The sequence below is a fragment of the Apis dorsata genome, unplaced genomic scaffold, assembly GCF_000469605.1.
Source record: "Apis dorsata unplaced genomic scaffold, Apis dorsata 1.3 scaffold_52, whole genome shotgun sequence".
Taxonomy (NCBI): Eukaryota; Metazoa; Arthropoda; class Insecta; order Hymenoptera; family Apidae; genus Apis; species Apis dorsata.
In genome coordinates, this window is record NW_006263353.1 from 288,722 (window position 1) to 308,741 (window position 20,020).

At 23.5% G+C, this 20,020-nt stretch overlaps 3 protein-coding genes and 3 non-coding genes across 10 annotated transcripts; 5 read left to right on the forward strand and 1 right to left on the reverse strand.

Annotated features, from left to right (window-relative positions):
- The first annotated feature begins 6,390 nt into the window (after positions 1–6,390).
- Positions 6,391–9,495, forward strand: LOC102672522 (cell death specification protein 2). 3 transcript variants are annotated; one of them, XM_031514997.1, is made up of 5 exons: positions 6,391–6,577; positions 6,656–6,874; positions 8,297–8,533; positions 8,843–9,024; positions 9,162–9,495. In XM_031514997.1, the coding sequence occupies exons 2-5, from the start codon at positions 6,736–6,738 to the stop codon at positions 9,369–9,371; spliced, it is 768 nt and encodes a 255-aa protein (XP_031370857.1). In that variant the 5' UTR covers positions 6,391–6,577; positions 6,656–6,735; the 3' UTR covers positions 9,372–9,495. The 3 variants fall into 3 exon arrangements, with proteins under 3 accessions (XP_031370857.1, XP_006609090.1, XP_006609091.1); XM_006609027.2 differs by having other exon boundaries at positions 6,391–6,874; XM_006609028.2 differs by lacking the exons at positions 6,391–6,577; positions 6,656–6,874 and adding an exon at positions 7,881–8,030.
- On the forward strand, positions 7,304–7,375 carry Trnah-gug. Its single transcript has one exon. It is a non-coding gene; the product is annotated as a tRNA-His (tRNA).
- Positions 7,957–8,029, reverse strand: Trnar-ccu. The gene has a single exon. It is a non-coding gene; the product is annotated as a tRNA-Arg (tRNA).
- Trnam-cau lies at positions 8,644–8,716 on the forward strand. Its single transcript has one exon. It is a non-coding gene; the product is annotated as a tRNA-Met (tRNA).
- A 1,135-nt stretch (positions 9,496–10,630) lies between the features above and the next one.
- LOC102672877 (E3 ubiquitin-protein ligase RNF181-like) lies at positions 10,631–14,446 on the forward strand. 3 transcript variants are annotated; one of them, XM_006609031.2, is made up of 4 exons: positions 10,631–10,778; positions 11,134–11,513; positions 11,621–11,759; positions 11,873–12,245. In XM_006609031.2, the coding sequence occupies exons 2-4, from the start codon at positions 11,386–11,388 to the stop codon at positions 11,921–11,923; spliced, it is 318 nt and encodes a 105-aa protein (XP_006609094.1). In that variant the 5' UTR covers positions 10,631–10,778; positions 11,134–11,385; the 3' UTR covers positions 11,924–12,245. The 3 variants fall into 3 exon arrangements, with proteins under 3 accessions (XP_006609094.1, XP_006609093.1, XP_031370858.1); XM_006609030.2 differs by lacking the exon at positions 10,631–10,778 and having other exon boundaries at positions 11,015–11,513; XM_031514998.1 differs by lacking the exons at positions 10,631–10,778; positions 11,873–12,245 and adding an exon at positions 14,411–14,446 and having other exon boundaries at positions 11,344–11,513.
- A 54-nt stretch (positions 14,447–14,500) lies between these two features.
- On the forward strand, positions 14,501–19,329 carry LOC102672743. The gene is made up of 5 exons (XM_006609029.2): positions 14,501–14,790; positions 17,520–17,654; positions 17,782–18,053; positions 18,262–18,495; positions 18,819–19,329. The coding sequence occupies exons 1-5, from the start codon at positions 14,718–14,720 to the stop codon at positions 19,287–19,289; spliced, it is 1,185 nt and encodes a 394-aa protein (XP_006609092.1). The 5' UTR covers positions 14,501–14,717; the 3' UTR covers positions 19,290–19,329.
- The last annotated feature ends 691 nt before the right edge of the window (positions 19,330–20,020 follow it).

Sequence of the window (20,020 nt, forward strand, 5' to 3'; positions counted from 1 at the left end):
TTCTTAATTTAGTAATTGTTCCTAAAACAATTTTTTAAATCTATGAATTTTAAAATACAAAGTTTCCTATGCCTGAATCGAAAAGAATATCAAATCATTTCATTTTCCAACGTGAGATCCATCTTGTCTCGAGTTACACATGCCAACGAATTATGTTTGTAACTGTGTTTACCACGCGTTAGTATCGATTTGCAATTGAAATAACACTACATGAGCATGCTATGGTCAGGGGGCGGTGTGTTACTTTGAAAAGGAAAAAAATAGGAGGAGCATTTGATCACTGGAGGGAGAACCGTATGAGTAAAATATTAATAAAAACCGAACAATGTCTGTTCATACACGGAAGCTTTTATTTTAATATCAATATCGCGTCGCAAATCATTGATAAATTATCATCTCGATAATGGTATTTAACGTATTTATATATTACTTTTCTTAATAACATTTCTTCACTTAAGCATTTAAATATGATATAAAAGAAAGAATCAAATAATATATATTTAATAAAAAAATAAATATTTTAAAATTCTTACATTGATAATTAATATACAAAATAATAATCATTAAAATAAATATAAATGTATAAAATAAAAAATATTCTGATTAAAAAAAAAAGTTCTCTTAGTTTTTGTATTGGAAAAAATTGAATAATTGAAGATTCAAATAATTTAAATTTTTATTTTTATCAAAAAAAGTATTTCCAATTGTCTTAAGTAGTTACGAAGACATGAACAAGTATCATAAAATTTCTTGGAATCTTTTAAAAAAAAAATCAATTTCCTATAAAGTATAAAGTATAATAAAATATACTTAGTTATCTGATTTTTGACCGATGTTTTATTATTAATTTTTTTAGATATATGTGAAAAAATTATGAGATTATTTGTATAGAGAAACAATTTTGAAAAAATTATTATGGAATTAAGAATTAATTTTCAAAAGTAGATAACACAAGATTTAGAATTTCGAGAGATATCTTGGATTTTTCCATTATCCATCTTTAAAATTTCACACAGATATTGGTTGTTGTTTCACATCCGATAAAAATTCCAAGCTTACTGGCCAAGAATTATCTAGACGAGGATAAGAATTGTGGTAAGCCATAATTTACCATAGTCTGGGAACCGAAAGGCTGCATACTTCTTTTATACTTTTCAAGACCAAATAATCTAAATCATTAAGTTTTGACTATTTTATAATACTTTTTAATGGAAGAGTTTTTATATAAAATTGTAAAAGAAACAACATACATATAATGATTGCAAAAAATATTTCAAATTTTTGTAATTATATGAAAATATTATTTAATATTATTATAATACGAAATAAATGTTATAATAAATACAAATACTAATTATTTTTAATATTTTTTATTATATATTATTATTATCATGAAATTACTACATTCATAAATCATAAAATCATATCTGTAATAATTTCATTTTTTGTAATCATTACAACTACGTATAATATCATAATATTATGATAAAATTTTTTATGAAAAAAATTTTCAAAGTTCCTAAAACTATTTTGATATAAAAAGTTTAGTTTTCTAATATCTTTTTTCTATATATTTACAAATCTTGCATTTTGGTTCACAAAATAGTAGGCAGAATACTAAATCCACGTTGCTTTAAAAAGAAAAAGAAAAAAATAGAAATCAGAATAACCGAAAGGAAGAAGAGCAAAAGCTGCCACGTTAATCTTTCATCGCAGGCGAATACTTCCCGCACAAAGGAAGCGTAAACGAAGTAAATGAAAACGGAAGCCTGCTAATCGGCACACACCTGACACGAAACACGTACTAGAAGGAACGCAGAGCATGGAACCAGTGGTGAATCGAGCAAAGAAAAGTTTAATCGCGTCTTTTGCGAACAAAGAGGGGCGTCCTCGTGACGACTTGATGAGATAACTTTCCTCTGGAAACAACGAGCGTCACGAATACTACATGACTGGTGTGCGAGGGTGAAAGAGGAATCGGTGCCTTCTAAGCGAAGATGGTAAACGGTGGATGAAATTAAGGGTTAGACACGCGACCCATTCGCCATGATGTCGCTTCTAAGTGTACGACACACGAAATTGTGCGTGATCCTTGCTTCGTATTCATCACCTAAGAACACAGAGAATTTTGTTCGGGAAAAACGATGAAAAATACTTGTTGAAGCTTCTTCATTTGAGTCATTTATATTTTGAATTCTGAATATGAAGATTTATGATCTGTTCAATTTCCTTTAATAATTAAGTTTTAATTGATAAAAGTATTGAATTGATTTCATATAATTTTTTATTAATTATTATATACATATGTAACAACATTTGTATACAAATGTCATGTACTACATTACATTTTATTACACTTTGGATTTTATGAGATGATTTTAGATAAAGTTTATAATTTGCTAAAATCATATTGATTTTATTCTTTATTTCTTTTTTTTATAAAAAAATATTCAAAATGATTCAAATATATGCATTATAAAATAATTATAAAATTCTGAAGTAAGTGTTATGCTGTTCCTCATCAGATGTTTCTCATTTCATAGCTAGCTTTTTCAAGAATTTCTCTTTTTCATTTTGAAGTAACAATATCTTTAAATCTTTCTCTTCTTTTAATAACAAAAACTTTCGATATGAAAGTTACATGATGTCAGCAACGTCATGTAACTAGGTATAATTTAGCATAATTTAGTATCTTGACCAATCATAGCAGTCTATATTATTCTCTTTATATATAAATCGTCATAAAACTATTAACTTTTTTTCAATGATTTAAACATTTAATTTACCTAAGCAATATAAAATTTCTATCTATCAATACTATAAATAAAAGTTTCACAATCTCGTTAAAAATCAAAAATACATTTCATATATCATACTCTCTCTTCACAATTACGCGATCGAGTTTGTTCTACATTCCACAACACCATACTAATCATATTTTATGCTTTATGGCTTAACAACTTTCTTAAAAAATTCTTTCGAAGAAGAAGATGTAAAGAAATTAAGGAAAAATATGTTTGAAAGCGGAAACACTTCAATACTTCAAAAGAAGTAAGAGGACGTGAGAAATGAGAGAAATGTAATGGTGGCAGGAAGATATGGTCGAAATGTGTAATCTGTCGTTTCCAGGCGATTACGCGGATTAGCTGGAGGTCATGCGGTGTCATGGGAAACTTAAGGGGCGCTCAGGAGGTCACATGACGTGATGTCACGTTACTCGTTGGTCGCGGACAGGTGTTTGAGTTCGCACGAGCAAGAGACCAAGCAAGCAAGAGGCGCGTGGGCGTTCGCTATCGCGAATCCGAGCGGCATAATGATAACGAGCGGTCGACAGAGAACGGAGTTCATGTCAGGACAGATCTCGTTGATTATTTTTGTTTCTCCGGGAAAATGGCTTGATGAACAATCATTTTTATCGATACCATTATGGTAACAGTAAATTTTTATAAAATGATGATTATGGTAACAGTAAATTTTTATAAAATCATAGTTTCTTCGTTGATTATATAAAAATAACAAGAGATTAAATTTTGAAGAACATGGTGATGGAATATTCTTCTCTTGGAAAATTTAATCTATATACGATTATTTCTTAATAAGTTTAGTTGTACTTAATTCAATATCTTCAATTCTATGAGATATGTTTAAAAAATAAGATCTTTAAAAATATATATATATTTTTGAAATAATAATTTGAAGATTTTGAATTTTGAAGAGAAAATAATAAAGTTTTTACTCTGTTGTAAATAAATTTAACGTATAATACTTCTTCTTAAATTGAAATCAATTTAATTTCTTCGATAAATTTAGCGGACATGGTCAATCCAAAATACATTTTTAATAAAAATAGAAAATATAACTGAAAATAACTTTTTCATAAAAAAAGATCTCAATAATACACATACATATATGTGTGTGTTTGTGTGTGTATAATCCTTTAAAAATATTAAATATATAGTAATTAAAGAAATTATGTAGATTGAATGGTAAAATCAATAGAAATAATAGTTGAATAATAGTCTAAAAGTGGGTGAAAATGATTCATTTTGTTTCTTAGGTACACCTGGCAAACTTGTGAAATGTTGAAACTAAATTGTTGTTCCTAAGACACCTGTATTGAGGCTTCGTGAGATTACGGCCACATGGCAATAGGCGCATCACCCTTCAACGCTAAATTAGATATTACGATAACAAATGGCGTTATTTAACCCGCGGTGCGCCTCCCGAGTTAAATTTGAACAGGCAATATAATCCACCCTGCTCGTCCCCTTTTTTCGCGAAAACGAAAACGACACGCTATCTCGTAAATCACCGTCGCACCTTCAATCTTCTTTTGTGCAATTATATTAGTATTTTTATTTATAGTCAAAGAAAGAAGTCAAAAAAAGAAGATGAAGGCTGAAAACTTGAAAAAAACTTGTAGAATTAAATCATTATTTATTATTTAAAAAACTAATAATTTGGTGGATAGAAAATAGACATTTTTTTATGCTCTTTCTTTTTTCAGAAAAAATTAATTATCAAAAAATTCAATCTTTTTATTAATTATTCTTGCATTAATATTTCTTGAATCTTTTGTGTTAAAAATTATTACTTAATATTTATATTGATTGATAAATAATTAGGAATTATTTGATGATGAACTTATTATTAATAATATTTTTTGATCGTTCTAAATCGATTATGTACTATAATAAATACAGACACGCGAAGGTCAAAGGACCTGTACGGTTAATTCCTGCGGAAAACAATCGATCTTTTGACCATTAATTGCTATTCATGATGGGATTGCAACATTGATGAGGTTGAATAGTAACAATTTTAAGTTCTGAGTCGGATTCATCAATGTTGCAAATTCTCCATTTGATATTGTCTGCGTTGTCGTGTAATTTACTTCATAATAATTATCGACGCATTAAACATTCGTAGGTAACATGAAAGTGTCAGCTGCCAATTGTCCCAGAGACATTAGAAACGTAGTCGAATCCTATCTATTGTATTAGCATAGTGTGTTATTGCCTCGGTATGTATATGTACTTACATGAATACATAAGATAGAAATAATTGAATACTGTAAAATAATTTGTTAATTGAGAACAATTTATAATATTTGAAAATATTATAATAACATATACATATCAAAATTTAAAGTTTTAAAAAATCAAAATTGTTTTGGAAAAACAATTTGAAGGTTAAGTTTATTTCTTTTAAAATAATCTATTTGCATATGAATTAATCAAGAAAAAATATTTAATATTACGAAGATATATAATTATCAAATCTTGTTGAATTATATCTAAGGATTATGTAAGAAACTATGTATGAATGACAAAATATTTATCGATAAACATTAAAAAAAGTATGAATAAATATCTATCTTTTGTCTTTTTCTTTATATAATTTATTTATTATTTTTTTCAATATTTATATATATTACATAACGTTATATAATTTTTTTATTATTATATATTTATATTATTTTATATATTCTATTCTATATTTCATTTTGAGGTTAAGCATTGGAACAACTTCAATTAAATTTTTCTTTATATATTTATCATTGTTTTATAATAGATTGTAAATCTATTGATTCATAAAACTATTTTAATAATAATAATATATCAAAAATATGTTACCAATTTAATTTATGTTACTATTTTATTTCAAGAATAATTTTTTAATGTATTTATGTTTCGATATGAAATAATTGTTATGTATTTTTATCACATTTTTATTCATATATTGAATATTTTTTACATTTTTTTTACAGAAAAGAATTTCATCTATATATTAATTCAAGTCACGCAATGAAAAATATAATTACAGGAAAAAGAGTTTAAAAACGTGTTTCGTAAACAGTAAAGTTTGTCAGTAACAACTTTCAACGCGACACTGATGTTAATCTTCCATCATTCAATCATGCAAGATACGAGAAAAGTCCATTATAACAACAGATCTAAAGATTAAGGTCGTGATATGAGCGTAAGGCTGAACCATTATCGGTTGTGCCGTCATCCAGGGATTGGCCGATCAGAGTCAAGCTTTTGCCTTGCTTGGCCACTTAAAATACCAGTCAACTGTTCACCCCTAATGATTCAGGGGCGGAACAATCGTTTGTTTCTCCAATGCGCATGTACGGAGAGGCGGAACCACCCTGGTGGCGACGAATTGCACATCCTTTTGGTGAAAAGATATACGGTAATAAAACACGTGATACGAAACGTCAACAGGCTCGACAGGAAGTTGAGGTCGTGACGCGAAAGAAGTTTGATCACGGTGAAATTGAATTTCTTTTGGAAATTGACATTGTTTTCAAAGAAACTATATAATAATTTTTAGAGATAATAATTTTAATCATTATTGATTTTAATCTTTGAATTTTCTAGATATTATTCTATTATTCAAAGTGAATGTGAAAAAAATGAATTTATGAAATGTTAGAGAAGAGTGAAATGTTAGGAAAAAGAAATTAGTAATTTTTTATTTTATAATGAATGAAAATCATCAAAATCAAACAATTAAGAAGAAACTGTGAATTCATGTGGATGATAAAAAAAAGTATTTTCGATGAACATGAGTATATAAATTATATGTTTTAATTGATTAAAATTGGAGTGTTAGATAGAATGTTTTTAAAATGTATTGAATAATTGAGATATAATTATATTGATACATTGGTGAAGAGAAAATGAATGACCATATTAAAAAGTGTTGCACATAGTTCTTTTAGTGTTTATGGAGTTTGAAACTATTTCTTTTAAAGGAATGAGCTCCCACGCGCATGCAAGAACAATCTGTAGCGGAAGCGCAGTGACAAGTGCGGTTTCTGCATTACATTTCTTAAAAAGTTATAGTCTATTCACGCCGACCTCAGGTATTTTTTTCAAATTTTTAATAGATTTAATTTATATCTTTAATTTATACTTTGTTTGTGTAAAATTAAATTATTTTTGACGAATTAAAAATATATTTTCACTTTTTGTGATAATTTATATGAAAACTTAAAATGAAAACTCTTCTTGTTAATAAAATTATTTATTTTTTATTTGTTAGTACTCTTTCTAGTTTGTAATTAACAAAATATGTATATTCATTAAATTTATCTAAATTTTTATATAAAAATTCCATAATATGTTTATTATATTATATTTTTTTCAGTTGGAATTTTATTTCAAAGCACTTAATAATAATTAATATATATAGGAATATATATCATATTTATAATATGAACTTATGAAATATGAAATAAGAATATGAAATATGATCTTATGCAATTTCGAATTGATTCACAACTCCTCAGATAGCCGTGATCGTCTAGTGGTTAGGACCCTACGTTGTGGCCGTAGTAACCCAGGTTCGAATCCTGGTCACGGCAATGTGCCAAGACACATTGTCACGGTAGAGGTTTTATTTTTTTTTCTTTCTTCAATATTTAATTCTTATTTATTCTAGTTCTTACTTATTTATTATTTAATTAATTTAATAAATTATTTTTTTCAATCAGTTTTATTTAATTCATGATTTATTCTTATATTTTAATTTTTCTTTTTTTTTGTAGAATATTTTTTTAAATATATTATTTATATCATTGATATAATGAAAAAAATAATTACAAGAAAATAAAAATTTATTTCAATAAAAATAATATTTATAAAATTTGTTATAATTTGCTAACTAATTAATAATAAAGAAAATGATTAATAGAAATGCACAATATTATTTATTTAAAATTTGTATATAAATTCAATAATCATTATTACTAATATTATAAAAAAAATAAAAAATGAAATAAAAAAATTTCTTTTTTTATTTTTAATTAATCCTATAAATGTATTGATATTGAATTTTTATCAATTTTATTTAATTATAAAATTCGTTTTTCTTTTATAAATAACATTAATTAAATAATAAAAAAAAATAATAGAGACATGGAAAGAAAAAAAGTATTTGTTTTATTACCCCTGGTGGGACTCGAACCCACAATCCCCGGTTTAGGAGACCGATGCCTTATCCATTAGGCCACAGGGGCTGTTGATATTTTGTCTTTTTAAACTAGATAAAATTTGGACCATATATTTTGGACTATATAAATTACATATGTGTTAATATTAATTTGTTACTAAAAATAATACTTTTAAAATTAATTGAATTAAATAAATTAAATTTTAATGCTCTTTTAAATTATCAAATATATTTCTTAAATTAAAATTAAAAATTACTATAGTTTGCAATACTTACATTTTATTATTAGATTATAATTTTTTTTAAATTATAATAAATTATATTACTTTTGTAGACTTATGCAGATATGAGCCATATAATTCTAAAGACTACAACTTTGGAAATATCGACATTTTAGAAAGTTCAAACACACCAGATATAGCAATTGGCCGGACATCATCGCCATTAACACCCTCATCTTTATCAACATTTTCACTTCCAGGATCTTTACTTCAACCACCGTTCTTATCTACAATTCCACCTTTAATGCAATCTATAAATGTGCCTCCGACGTTTTCTAATAGTAATACAGGTAAGTTGATACTTTTTAAAATTATTTTATTTGTGAAAAAAATATGTTAAAATATAATTATTATAAATTATTAAATATTTATATGTTATTATCAAAATATCTTATCAACTGCCTCGGTAGCGCAGTAGGCAGCGCGTAAGTCTCATAATCTTAAGGTCGTGAGTTCGATCCTCACCCGGGGCAAATTTGTTTTTTATAATTATCTTTTTAATAGATTTATTAGTTGTTAAATATTTAATATTATTCTTATTTTAATGAATATATCAATTTCAAAAGTCATGATTAATGAAATATATCTCAATAAAACAGGTAACATGGTAAGTCGTCATTTTTTGAGTGCGAATAACATCACAAATATTCATAAACGACCTAGAAGCGAAAAGAAACCAATACCAGATGATCAAAAAGACGAAAAATATTATGAAAGACGTAAACGTAATAACCAAGCTGCAAAGAAATCTCGAGATGCTCGGAAAATTAGAGAAGATAATGTGAGTAGAAATTTAATTATATTTAGACTACAACTATAATAATATTTAAAAATTGTTCCATTTTATGATAAAATATTTAATGTAATAAATTATTTAAAAAAAAAAATTAAATTTATATAATTAAAATTTTATTCTAGATTGCATTGCGAGCAACTATATTAGAGCATGAAAACGCAATTTTAAGGGCACAAGTAATAACTCTTCGTGAAGAAGCGCAATGCCTTCGGCATATGTTGATTAAACAGCAAACATCACCATTACAGTCTATTAATCGGTCGATTTCTTCGATAACACCTGTTACATTATCACCTCCTCATTCAACGGCAACTTTAGATTGCCAAATTTGAAGTATACTATTAACAAAAAAACGTCATAGCTGACATTTTTGGCAATCAAATAAATATTTTTTAATAATTATATAGGAAAACATACTATATTCATAAAGTGATGTTAAATTATTTAGATTGTTGTGTTAAGTTTTTTTAAATTTTATTAAATTTACATATAGACAATATATATATTATTTGAAAGCACACAAAAAAATTTTATTTTTTGTCAATTTAACTAAATAATTCAATTATTGATTTTAAAATTTAAATATAAAACTTTAATTCATATCTTTTAAAACAAAAAATATAATATAGTTTCATTGCTTATTTAGATTAAGTAGGATAGATTATGTAAATAGTTATAATAGTATCATTTTATAACTGTTGAGAAATGAAAATTTATTCATTATAAATAAAATAGCTTCATTGTTATATAATAATTACTCAATAGAACACGTTAGCTATGTTATATAAATGTTTTTAGTAAACAAATAACTTATATGTATAAATATAAAAATTTCAATTTTAAATTATTGAGCAATTATTATTTAATTCCTATACAATAAATTGCGAATAGCGCAAAAAGATTTATTTGAACAGAATTTGGAAATGATTAAAATTTAATAATTAACATAATAATTTTCTATTCATTTAATAAATATTTTAAAATATTTTATATAAATTTCGATTTTATAGTTTAAAATTTTTATTGTGTAGGCTATCCTGTATAGTTACTAATCTTTTTGAAAATAATAAAGAAAAATAATGTTAAAATAAAAATTTATAAAAATATAATAATTAAATATTCAAATCGTTACGAAAAATTCATTAAAATTGTGTATTTGATTATTTGATATATATTTTTATTTGTTGTAATATAAAAATTATTTTCTTGACTTTGATGGTATATATATTATATAAAAAATGATTGCAAATTTATTTTGATATTTTTAATATAATGATATTTTAGTTTATAAATTAAACAGATTATTGTAATTTATATATACATTTACATACATTAATATTCAATTTTAATAAAATTGCAATATCTTTTGTTTATTTGTAATAAAATTTTAATTGAAAAAACATTTTTAAATTAATTAAAAATTTACATATTATTTGATTTATTGTAAATTTAATTAGATTTAATGAAATGATATTAATAAATTTAAAAGTTATGGAAAATTATATATTTAAAATTTAATAAAATATAAAATTAAATGAAAATTTTTTCATTTTCTTTAAAGATCTATAATAGCATATCTTTAATTTCACTTAGTCATTGATTATAATTTGGTAACATATGTTCTAAACAAAAAATCCAATTAGATTGAATCTATTGCTTTGTAGCAAATCTTTGTAGAAGATCTTTGTAAAAGAGACAGTAGACATCCTAATTATTTACCATTTTACTAGTTTTATAATGTAAGTTGAATTAAGATTTTATTGAGAATTTAATTTTTTATAACATATTTATGTACATAAATAAGATTTGTATATATTTTTATATTTCTAGACATTTTCAATAAGAAAATCACTGAATAAAATTTTAACTTTTTAACCTATTAGATAAATATAATTATATTGTTATAAATAATTTAATATTATAATACATTTTCATTACATTAAATAATTATCAATAATAATTTTAATAAAAAAGAAATTCACAATATATTTATTTTTAATACATAATTGCGTTTTATATATAAGTTAATTTCTGTTGGTCAACCTGTTTACTATTATGCGTGAACTTATACAGTATTTTATTTGGTGTATGCAGACGTTTGAAGAGAAGATCGATATAATTGAAGCAGACAATATTTCATTGTTTATGTCACGGGGATTTTTCCGTGATTTCCTCGAATTTCTTTTGTGTTATATTAAAAGTATTAACTCAAGCATTAATTTCACTATTTAAATGAGTGGGATTCTCAGAATTAATTCATTGATTATTAATATTTATTCAAATATTTATAATTATTTATAATTATATTATAAATTTATAATTATTTAAACTCTCAATATCGAAAAAATGCCGCATGCAGGCTTAGTAACTATAATTCTTGGAGTCACTGTAGCTACAGTTTTATATTTTATGTTTGGAAATAATAAACAAAGAAATGATCAATATTATGAACATGGTTATGAGTCTTATCCAGAGTGAGTATTCTTATAAATATATAATATAATAAATATATATAAAATATAATTATATAAATCAATTCTATCTAATTGAATAAAAAATATCTTTTTTTCTATAATAATAGACAATCCAGTATGTCAAGAGATTCCGATGAATGTCCAATATGTTTACTTCCACTGGCATATAAAATTAATTATATTTTACAACCTTGTAGACATAAATTTCATAAAAGATGTATTGAAAAATGGGGACATGAAGCTGAGGTAAGTAACATAAATGAGATAATATTATTATAAATAGATTTAATGATTATAGCTTTTTTAATTTTCTCAAAAACATAATCCAAATTTAAAGTATAATTGATGTTATCTTACAGTCTCAAGCATTGTGTCCACTCTGCAGATCTCCATTTGCTCAAATTAGATAGATTTACATAAGACTGTCAAATTTAATATAAAACAAAAATTTATTGATTAATACAATATTTTTTGTACTTTGTTGAAATTAAGATGTATTTGTTAAACATCAAATTTTCAAAACTACAAATAAATTTTTAATAGATAGTTGTATAATTGTCTTGTATAATTAAGACAAAAAAAAATTCTATTGGAAAAGTAGAATAATTGAAATGAAAAAAAGTTGAAATGAAAAAAAATATTATTTTCTATAAAAACATATGCGAGATGAAAGTTTTGTTACTTCTTTGTATTGATAACAAAAGAATGACAGTAAAGTTTTTTGCCCTGTTTTTTCAATGTTGTATATATACAGGGTTATATACGTTATGTCTGGTGCTGTAATTTATTCACATACAGTTAATATAATAATAGTTAATATAACAGTTAATATAATTATAATTACATACATACATTTTTAAAATATAAAATAAATATATAAAGAACAATAGAAATATAATGTACAATACAGTTTAAAATTATTGTTTGAAACTTAACAAAGTTAAAAAAAACTTTTCTTTGAAACTTAACTTAAATAAAAAAAAATGAATAAAAAAAAAATGAAATTAAATATAAAATTTATGATTTAATCTTAATTTTCACTTAAAATATGAACATTTCATAAATGAATCTTTCTTATATCTTTGTAACTAATTTATATAAGACAGTGTTCATAAAATTATATATATTTAAATATAGGATTTTTACTCTATATTTTTATTAAATATTTCTATTATTCTATCTATTAAAATATAACATTATAGCCCTGTAAACATATATTGTTACTTTTTTCTATTATATAAAAAATGAACAAAAGAATAAGAATCATATTATTATTTATCATAAATTCTGATAAAATATTGCTTTCTAATAATATTTTAGTATATTGATTAATTATAATATAACTATATATATTATATGAAGAAGTTTTTATTAATTTAACAATTGCTTTATTTGATATTCTTGACATCTAGTTATATTATCTAAATAATTTTATAATTTATCATTTTTTACATTACATAAACAATATTATATATAATATAAGTAATTGAAATTATTTTTAATATTTTAATTAATTGAAATAATTAAAATCAATTCAATTTACATTATTTATTTTTGTTATAAAATTTGAAAAATAATGATATACATATTTATATTATATTGCAATTGATTATATTAAGTTTTTTTAAAAAATTATATAGATTGAAAATTATAGATAATTATTATTTTATTTTTATAAAAATATATTTAATATTAAAATGTATTTGTAATAAAAATCACAACAATAAGTTCTTATTGCTAAATATTATAACAGTTTATAAATTATTAAATATTATATTTATAAATTATAGTAATATTTTTCACGCGTAATATTTTATTCATATTAACGAAATTTGTCGATATTTAATCAGTTAACTTGATATATAAGATTATCAAATTAAATAATAGAAATTTTGAGAAGTGTGATATTTGAATATATAAATCATTTTAACTTAATATAACTTACAAATTAATAGTTTATAAAGTGTGTTATAAAAAAAATGTACATAGATATAAAATGTAGAATATATTTCTGTGTGAAAAATGAATAAAATAAATATAATTCCTAAATAATAAACAAGTATTTTAAAATATTAACTTCTTTCTACCTTAATATTTCCATTAATATGCAAATATTTTTGTATACATAATGATTGTCTTTAATAATATTTTTATGTTTTATAAAAGTGAAAATAGCATTATAATTTTGATAGGATATATTAACTTCATATGATATTTATGAAACTTTCTTTTGATGTTTATTATTAAATTATTACTTTGATATAAAAAAAATAAAAAAAAAAGGAATCGAAAAAATTAAAATATAGAAATATAGCATTTATGAATTTAATTCTTATGATTATGCTACGTGTAGAACACTTTTCTTTTCACTAATCATAAATGGTCTCTGTGGTTTCCGGTTCACTCGATTTGTATCCCTTTCGCAATCGCGACCGTAATTATTTTTACTTTCTATTCTCTGAATTTTTATTTCATGTCAATGGTTCAAAAAATTATCTCATTAATAATCCTTTCTTTTAATATCATAATTTCAATAAATTCTCGTATATTGAAAATAAAAGTAATCTGTTTAATACTAAAATTTATTAAATAATATTTCATAAATAAAAATTTTTTAATATAATGATTTTATACTAATTAATTAACAAAATATTGAAATTATTCCTATAAAAATCTTACAATAAGAAATATATAAAAATCTCGATAAAATAAATAATGTTTTTTTAGTATGATATAATTGTATCTTATGTGTAATTTATATAAATTCGTTTGTATTTATATATATAACTATACATATGTATATGTGCACAAGATATGTAATGCGTTTAAAATGAAAAACGTGTGGTTATAATTTAAACTTTCAATTCGATAGAAGGGTTAACTTATTACGTTTACAGTTTCTTTTGGCATCCTCGTAATAGCGTGCACGATGGTTGTGAGCAACGGTAATATTTGTCCAGTGAGCGGCCCAGGGAATGTAGGGAACCGGTCAGTTACCTGAGAAACATAGCTGGTAGCAGGACGATCGGTGTTGTCGATTGTTAACCTTAAGAATTCTCTGTGACGGTGGTCCACAGCAACAAGACACGGAGAAGTAAAGGTGGCGCGAAAAAATGCATTGATGATGTCCATCACTTAAAAAGTTTCGAATTTTGCGGCTTTTCCGGCACTCGATTATCAAAATGCGTGAGCAAATTAAATACGATGCAATATTTGCTGTTGATTCTGTGTATCATGCACATGATTGTGACTTCGAAAACAACCGATGAAGGACGAGGTAAGAATTCGAAATTCAAACAATTACTTTTGATGATTTTTTCATTTTGTTATTTATTATTTAAAAAAAAATTATGAAAATGATTGATGAATATGATGAAATTATATTTTATATGTTATTCTGTAATAAATTATAATAAATTTCTTTTAATTTAGTAAATTAAAAAATATATTATAAATACATTATATATATATCATATTTTATTTAATTTTTATGAAAAAAGAAAAGAAATTAAATTTTTATGTTTTATGTTATTGAAATTATTTAATTTTTTTTCGATTTGTTTTTGTCTTTATTATTAAAAGTATCTAAATTGCTTTACATAATAGACTCGATTTTTTTATTTGTTATAATTTAAGAAACGAAAAGTTAGAAAAAATTTTCATTTTGAAAATATATTATCATTAATTAAATTACGATAATTATCATGCAAAATATTCTTATAAATAATAAATATTTCTTATTTTATTATGCATTCAATTCAATCACATGTATAATACAATGTATATTATAGCAATTTCAATATTAAAATATAAATATAATTGTAAAATATTTCGATCAATTTATGAATCACTTTAATAATATAATCGAATTTTAATTTATATATTTTATAATTTAATACTTAAATATATTTTATATGATAATTTATAATTTAATATATAATGAAACAAGAATTAATATAATTTAATATATAAATGAAACAAGAAATTTATTAATAATAAAATTGCGTTAAAGCATGTTAAAAATTAAGACAAAATTTCTATGATAATCAGTTATATATAAGGATTGTTGGACTAACGGTGAAATTATTTTACTCGATAATCATTTAAATTAACATGATTAGCGTGAATATATTAACACATGGCATAATGATCGTACTTTTTTGAAGTAGATCAATCTATTTTCAAAAAAGAGATTTACAATTGTGAATGATTACGAGATTGAAAATCGATTGTCGAGCATTTTTTTAGGTTTTATGATTGTCGAATTCCATTTTTGTCTGTATTATATATGTATGATAATTAATAGATGATAATTAAATAAATTTCATTTTGATCAACTAGCATCAAATTGCTCTTTTTAAAAAAAGGCTTCTATAGAGAAGTTGCATACACTTCTTTACTATACAACGTGCAAATCTATATTAAGATTTAAAGATATATATAATCTATGGTAATATTTTATGATAAATGTATTGTATACGATTAGAAGATCTTATCTTACATAATTTTATTTTTTTTCTACAATATTAAATATACATTTATTCTACTATATTAAATAAAATTTATTAAGAAAGGATATTAATGATAATTAAGGAAATATAAATTATTATTATCTCATATATCATAATAAATTATTGAAAGATTTCGTAACCTTAATGATTTTCATGGTGAAAAAATTTAATATTAAAACTGATTGTTATCCGAAATAAAGTATTAATCTAAATTAATTATCTTGAATCGATTTAAATAATGGGTTAATTATCTCGATGATAATGATGTTTTAAAGTAGAAATAAATAGGAACTTGTTTCACGGCGCCTTCTTTAATTGCGGAAGTAGAATGGAAAACATGTCATAATACCAAATATGGTATCGCCATATGTTGATTCTACATATTAATATTTTAATATAAGGACACTGAAAAATTGACTCATGAATAGCAAATGTGAAAAATTTTTTAATAATGACAAAATAAAAAATTCTTTGTGTTATTTATTATTTAAACTTAATAAAAATTTTTTTTAATAGAAATTGAAAATTTGATAATTTCATTATTATAAAATTTTATTTTTAATTTGAAAAAAATAAATAAATTGAGAAGAAAAATATATTAAATTTTTTTTATTAAACATTTGTGTGAAGTTATGTATTCCATCGTATCTGACAAAATGTTTTGAGCTCTTTAGTGGTTTGCGCGTTATTTTGAATGATGATAACTATTGAAGGTTCAAATGTGGGAGGTTCAAATGTGTCGCATATAAGACGAAGATGCATATATTTGTACAACAGATAATCTTGTTCACTTAAAATGAAATGAAAGCAAGATCCCTCTAGGCCTTTCGTTTTTTTTACCTAAATATATGTAGCACATACTGAAACTAGCAGCTCGAAGAAACTGGCTTTCTAATAATATTATGTTATTATCTGTAAGGTCATTAAGATCAGTGATCATCACCGACGCACAATATTATGCTTTGCGTATATCTTCTATTAAATTGCATATTTTAAATGGTTTTATAAAATGATAATTTATCTTTTACTTTCAATAATTCATGTTCAGATTTAATTTTTCCATGAGAAAATTATTATTATTATAAAAATATAGTATATTTATTTAATAATTAATTTTTATCTTCTTAAATTTTAATTTAAGAATTCAAATTATAATTTTGTTACTCGTATTTTATGTTAATTATAAAAGTATTAATATTAAATTAAAAATTGTTTTAATATATATATATATAATATATATAATATAATATATATAATATAATATTGAAATTTCAATATTATAATAATTTATAAATGTTTTCGAATATCATAATAATAAATTTGCTTTTCAAGATAAATATTAATAAGTTTGTAATTTTAACGATAATAGAATTAAGGTAAAAGAAATAAATATTAATTTAAAATTTAATTTATATTTAATGTTTGTATTTAGTTTAGATAAAATGTTTCTCTTATTTTCATTATGATGCTGTATCTTTATTTAATTATATTACAGTAAAAGGATTAGTACGAGATTGGGCGCCTCTAGTATGGCTCGCACCTGGCGAACTCTTTTTACCCCTTGGGGTACCAGAATTTCTTGACAATATGCAATCCGACGATGATTATCTTCATACCAAAATTGACGTAGGTAAATAAATAACGAAATAGATGACAATTATTTTTAAAGAAATTTAAAAATTATCTACTTTGATCTAATTTTTTTACGAAATACATGAAAAACAATTAAATTAATGAAACAATTTTTACATTGACAGAAATATTATTGAGAAATCGATCGTCTTTTCTATATGGCCGAAAACCAACAGGCACGGTACCGATTTATGCTGTGATCAAGAATTGTGCTATTCCAGATATTTCTACAGATGTGATAAAGATCAGAAATGAAAGAAATTTTCCAAAAAAGAGGGACGAAACATTGATATCATCGAAAAATATGCTGCAGATCGACGATTTTGGCTCGACTATGATCTTTACCAACGATCTTACACAAAAGATTTGGAAGACTGATGTTAAACAAAGTCTAGAGGTATATTAAATAAAAATTTTATAGAAAAATTATGTAGAAACACTTTTATTAAAGTGAAGATTTTAATATTAAAAAAAAAGACATAAAAAAAAAAGTTTTTTCTCTTTAAATAGCAATTATTAAAATGATAATTAAGATTTCCTAAAATACTTTGAAAATATTATAGAATTTTCAGAAATTATTTTATTGATTGGTTAAATACTTACAGAAACATGGTGATTTTGAAAAAAAAAAGAAAAAAGGAAACAGGTCCCAGAAGCTGCACTTTCACGTGACCTATTGGATGTTCTATCCGTTCAGCGAGGGAAAGGCGGTCTGTGTTCTGGATCTTGGATTTTTTGGTAGCTGGCCGATACCCACCGTGGGCGGGATATGCCTTGGAATTTTTAAAGAATATGGTAACCACGTGGGCGATTGGGAACACATGAGTCTTTATTTCAAGGTAGATGAATACTCATTCGATATAAAAAATGAAATATTTTTCATTTTAAAAAATATTTTGAAATATTTCTTTACATTATTGAACAACATAAACCTAAAAGTAAAAAGAAAAGATAATTATTAATTATCTATTATTATTATTTTTACATTTTTTCATTATTATTTTATAATTACTTTATAATTCAATTCTATATTCATTTATAAAAATATCATTTGAACATTTCAAATTGGAGTTTTTTCTAGATTATTATTGTACTTATTTCATATATTTTTTTTATTCTATACTTCTTCGTATAAAATCAATCATTTATCTTTTAAATTTAGGATACAAATCATCCATCAACTATGTATGTGTCCGCGCATGACGCAGGCGCGTTCTATCGATATGATTTACGAAGCGGTACATTTGTTTATGAGAGCCAAGAGACGCGGAAAGGAATATTTCAAAAACCTATATTTCCTGAAAAAGTTTTCACTGCCGACGGCTCTCATCCCATATTATTTAGCGCGCGAGGATCGCATGGACTTTGGACTGCGCCAGGGAAACACAAATTCGTTAGATTACCTCGTCTTTATGACGAAAGTGGTTTTGGAATCGCTTGGCCTACATGGAAAAAAATGGAATTGCTTTTGAAAGAAGAGAACACTATCTTACCCAGCTGGATGACTTTTAGAGGCAAGTGGGGTAATCCTAAAAGTAATTGTCATCCTTTAGCCAGATTTGGTTTCAACATTTGCGAATTCGTTGATGGTCCTACTGGCATTCCTATGAAACAATCAAGTTTTCGATGCTAACGATATTTCTTTAATAATTTTTTAACATGTTCGCTGCTATTCTGTATAAAAATTATAAATATATGTATTTGTTGAAGTTGATATTATGCATGTTATTATATTTACAAAATAAAATTAATGATGATAATGAATTTTTAAAATAATATGATGTAATACGTAGTAGCGAATATGTCGAAATATATTTCATCAAACACAAAAAAATTGTATAGTTTTAATAATTAAAAAGAAATTTATAATTAGTAGAATGCATATGATTATAAATATAGAGCGAAGTGAAGAAGTTATAGTCTATTCAAAATTAATTGATTACTGTAAATTATTTTTTATATTATTAAAAACTTTAATTATTTTGAGACATATATATATAAGAATTTTTTCTAAATATTCGGAATATCTTGATCTGGAACAATAAATTAATCTTGAATAAACGACGACTTCAATCTGTAAAATAAATAATAATGAAATAACAGGGTTTAAATATGAAATGATTGTTAGTAAAACACATTCATTGAATTCGTTCATTTTAATAATTCTAATATTAGCTTAGCAAGGAATTAGAAAACAGCATCGTTATTTGTGAAACTTGCTTTTGATTAGTAATATATTCTTATCGTTTAAAATCTTTGCTCGATGTAAAACGATAATAAAATACAATTTTATCATTACAACGAATAGATCGATGATAAATATTAAAAGATATAATAGATTTATATATATATATATATTAATAT

What these genes read in the sequence shown, in the direction of transcription:
- LOC102672877 (XM_006609031.2), top strand. Translation starts at nt 11,386, where the DNA reads ATGCCGCATGCAGGCTTAGTAACTATAATTCTTGGAGTCACTGTAGCT. An exon ending in GGTTATGAGTCTTATCCAGA is followed by an intron (nt 11,514 to 11,620) that starts GTGAGTATTCTT and finishes CTATAATAATAG; the next exon opens with ACAATCCAGTATGTCAAGAG. An exon ending in AATGGGGACATGAAGCTGAG is followed by an intron (nt 11,760 to 11,872) that starts GTAAGTAACATA and finishes GTTATCTTACAG; the next exon opens with TCTCAAGCATTGTGTCCACT.
- LOC102672522 (XM_006609027.2), top strand. Translation starts at nt 6,736, where the DNA reads ATGGAGTTTGAAACTATTTCTTTTAAAGGAATGAGCTCCCACGCGCAT. An exon ending in TCTATTCACGCCGACCTCAG is followed by an intron (nt 6,875 to 8,296) that starts GTATTTTTTTCA and finishes TTACTTTTGTAG; the next exon opens with ACTTATGCAGATATGAGCCA. An exon ending in GTTTTCTAATAGTAATACAG is followed by an intron (nt 8,534 to 8,842) that starts GTAAGTTGATAC and finishes TCAATAAAACAG; the next exon opens with GTAACATGGTAAGTCGTCAT.
- LOC102672743 (XM_006609029.2), top strand. Translation starts at nt 14,718, where the DNA reads ATGCAATATTTGCTGTTGATTCTGTGTATCATGCACATGATTGTGACT. An exon ending in AACAACCGATGAAGGACGAG is followed by an intron (nt 14,791 to 17,519) that starts GTAAGAATTCGA and finishes ATTATATTACAG; the next exon opens with TAAAAGGATTAGTACGAGAT. An exon ending in ACATGAGTCTTTATTTCAAG is followed by an intron (nt 18,496 to 18,818) that starts GTAGATGAATAC and finishes TTTTAAATTTAG; the next exon opens with GATACAAATCATCCATCAAC.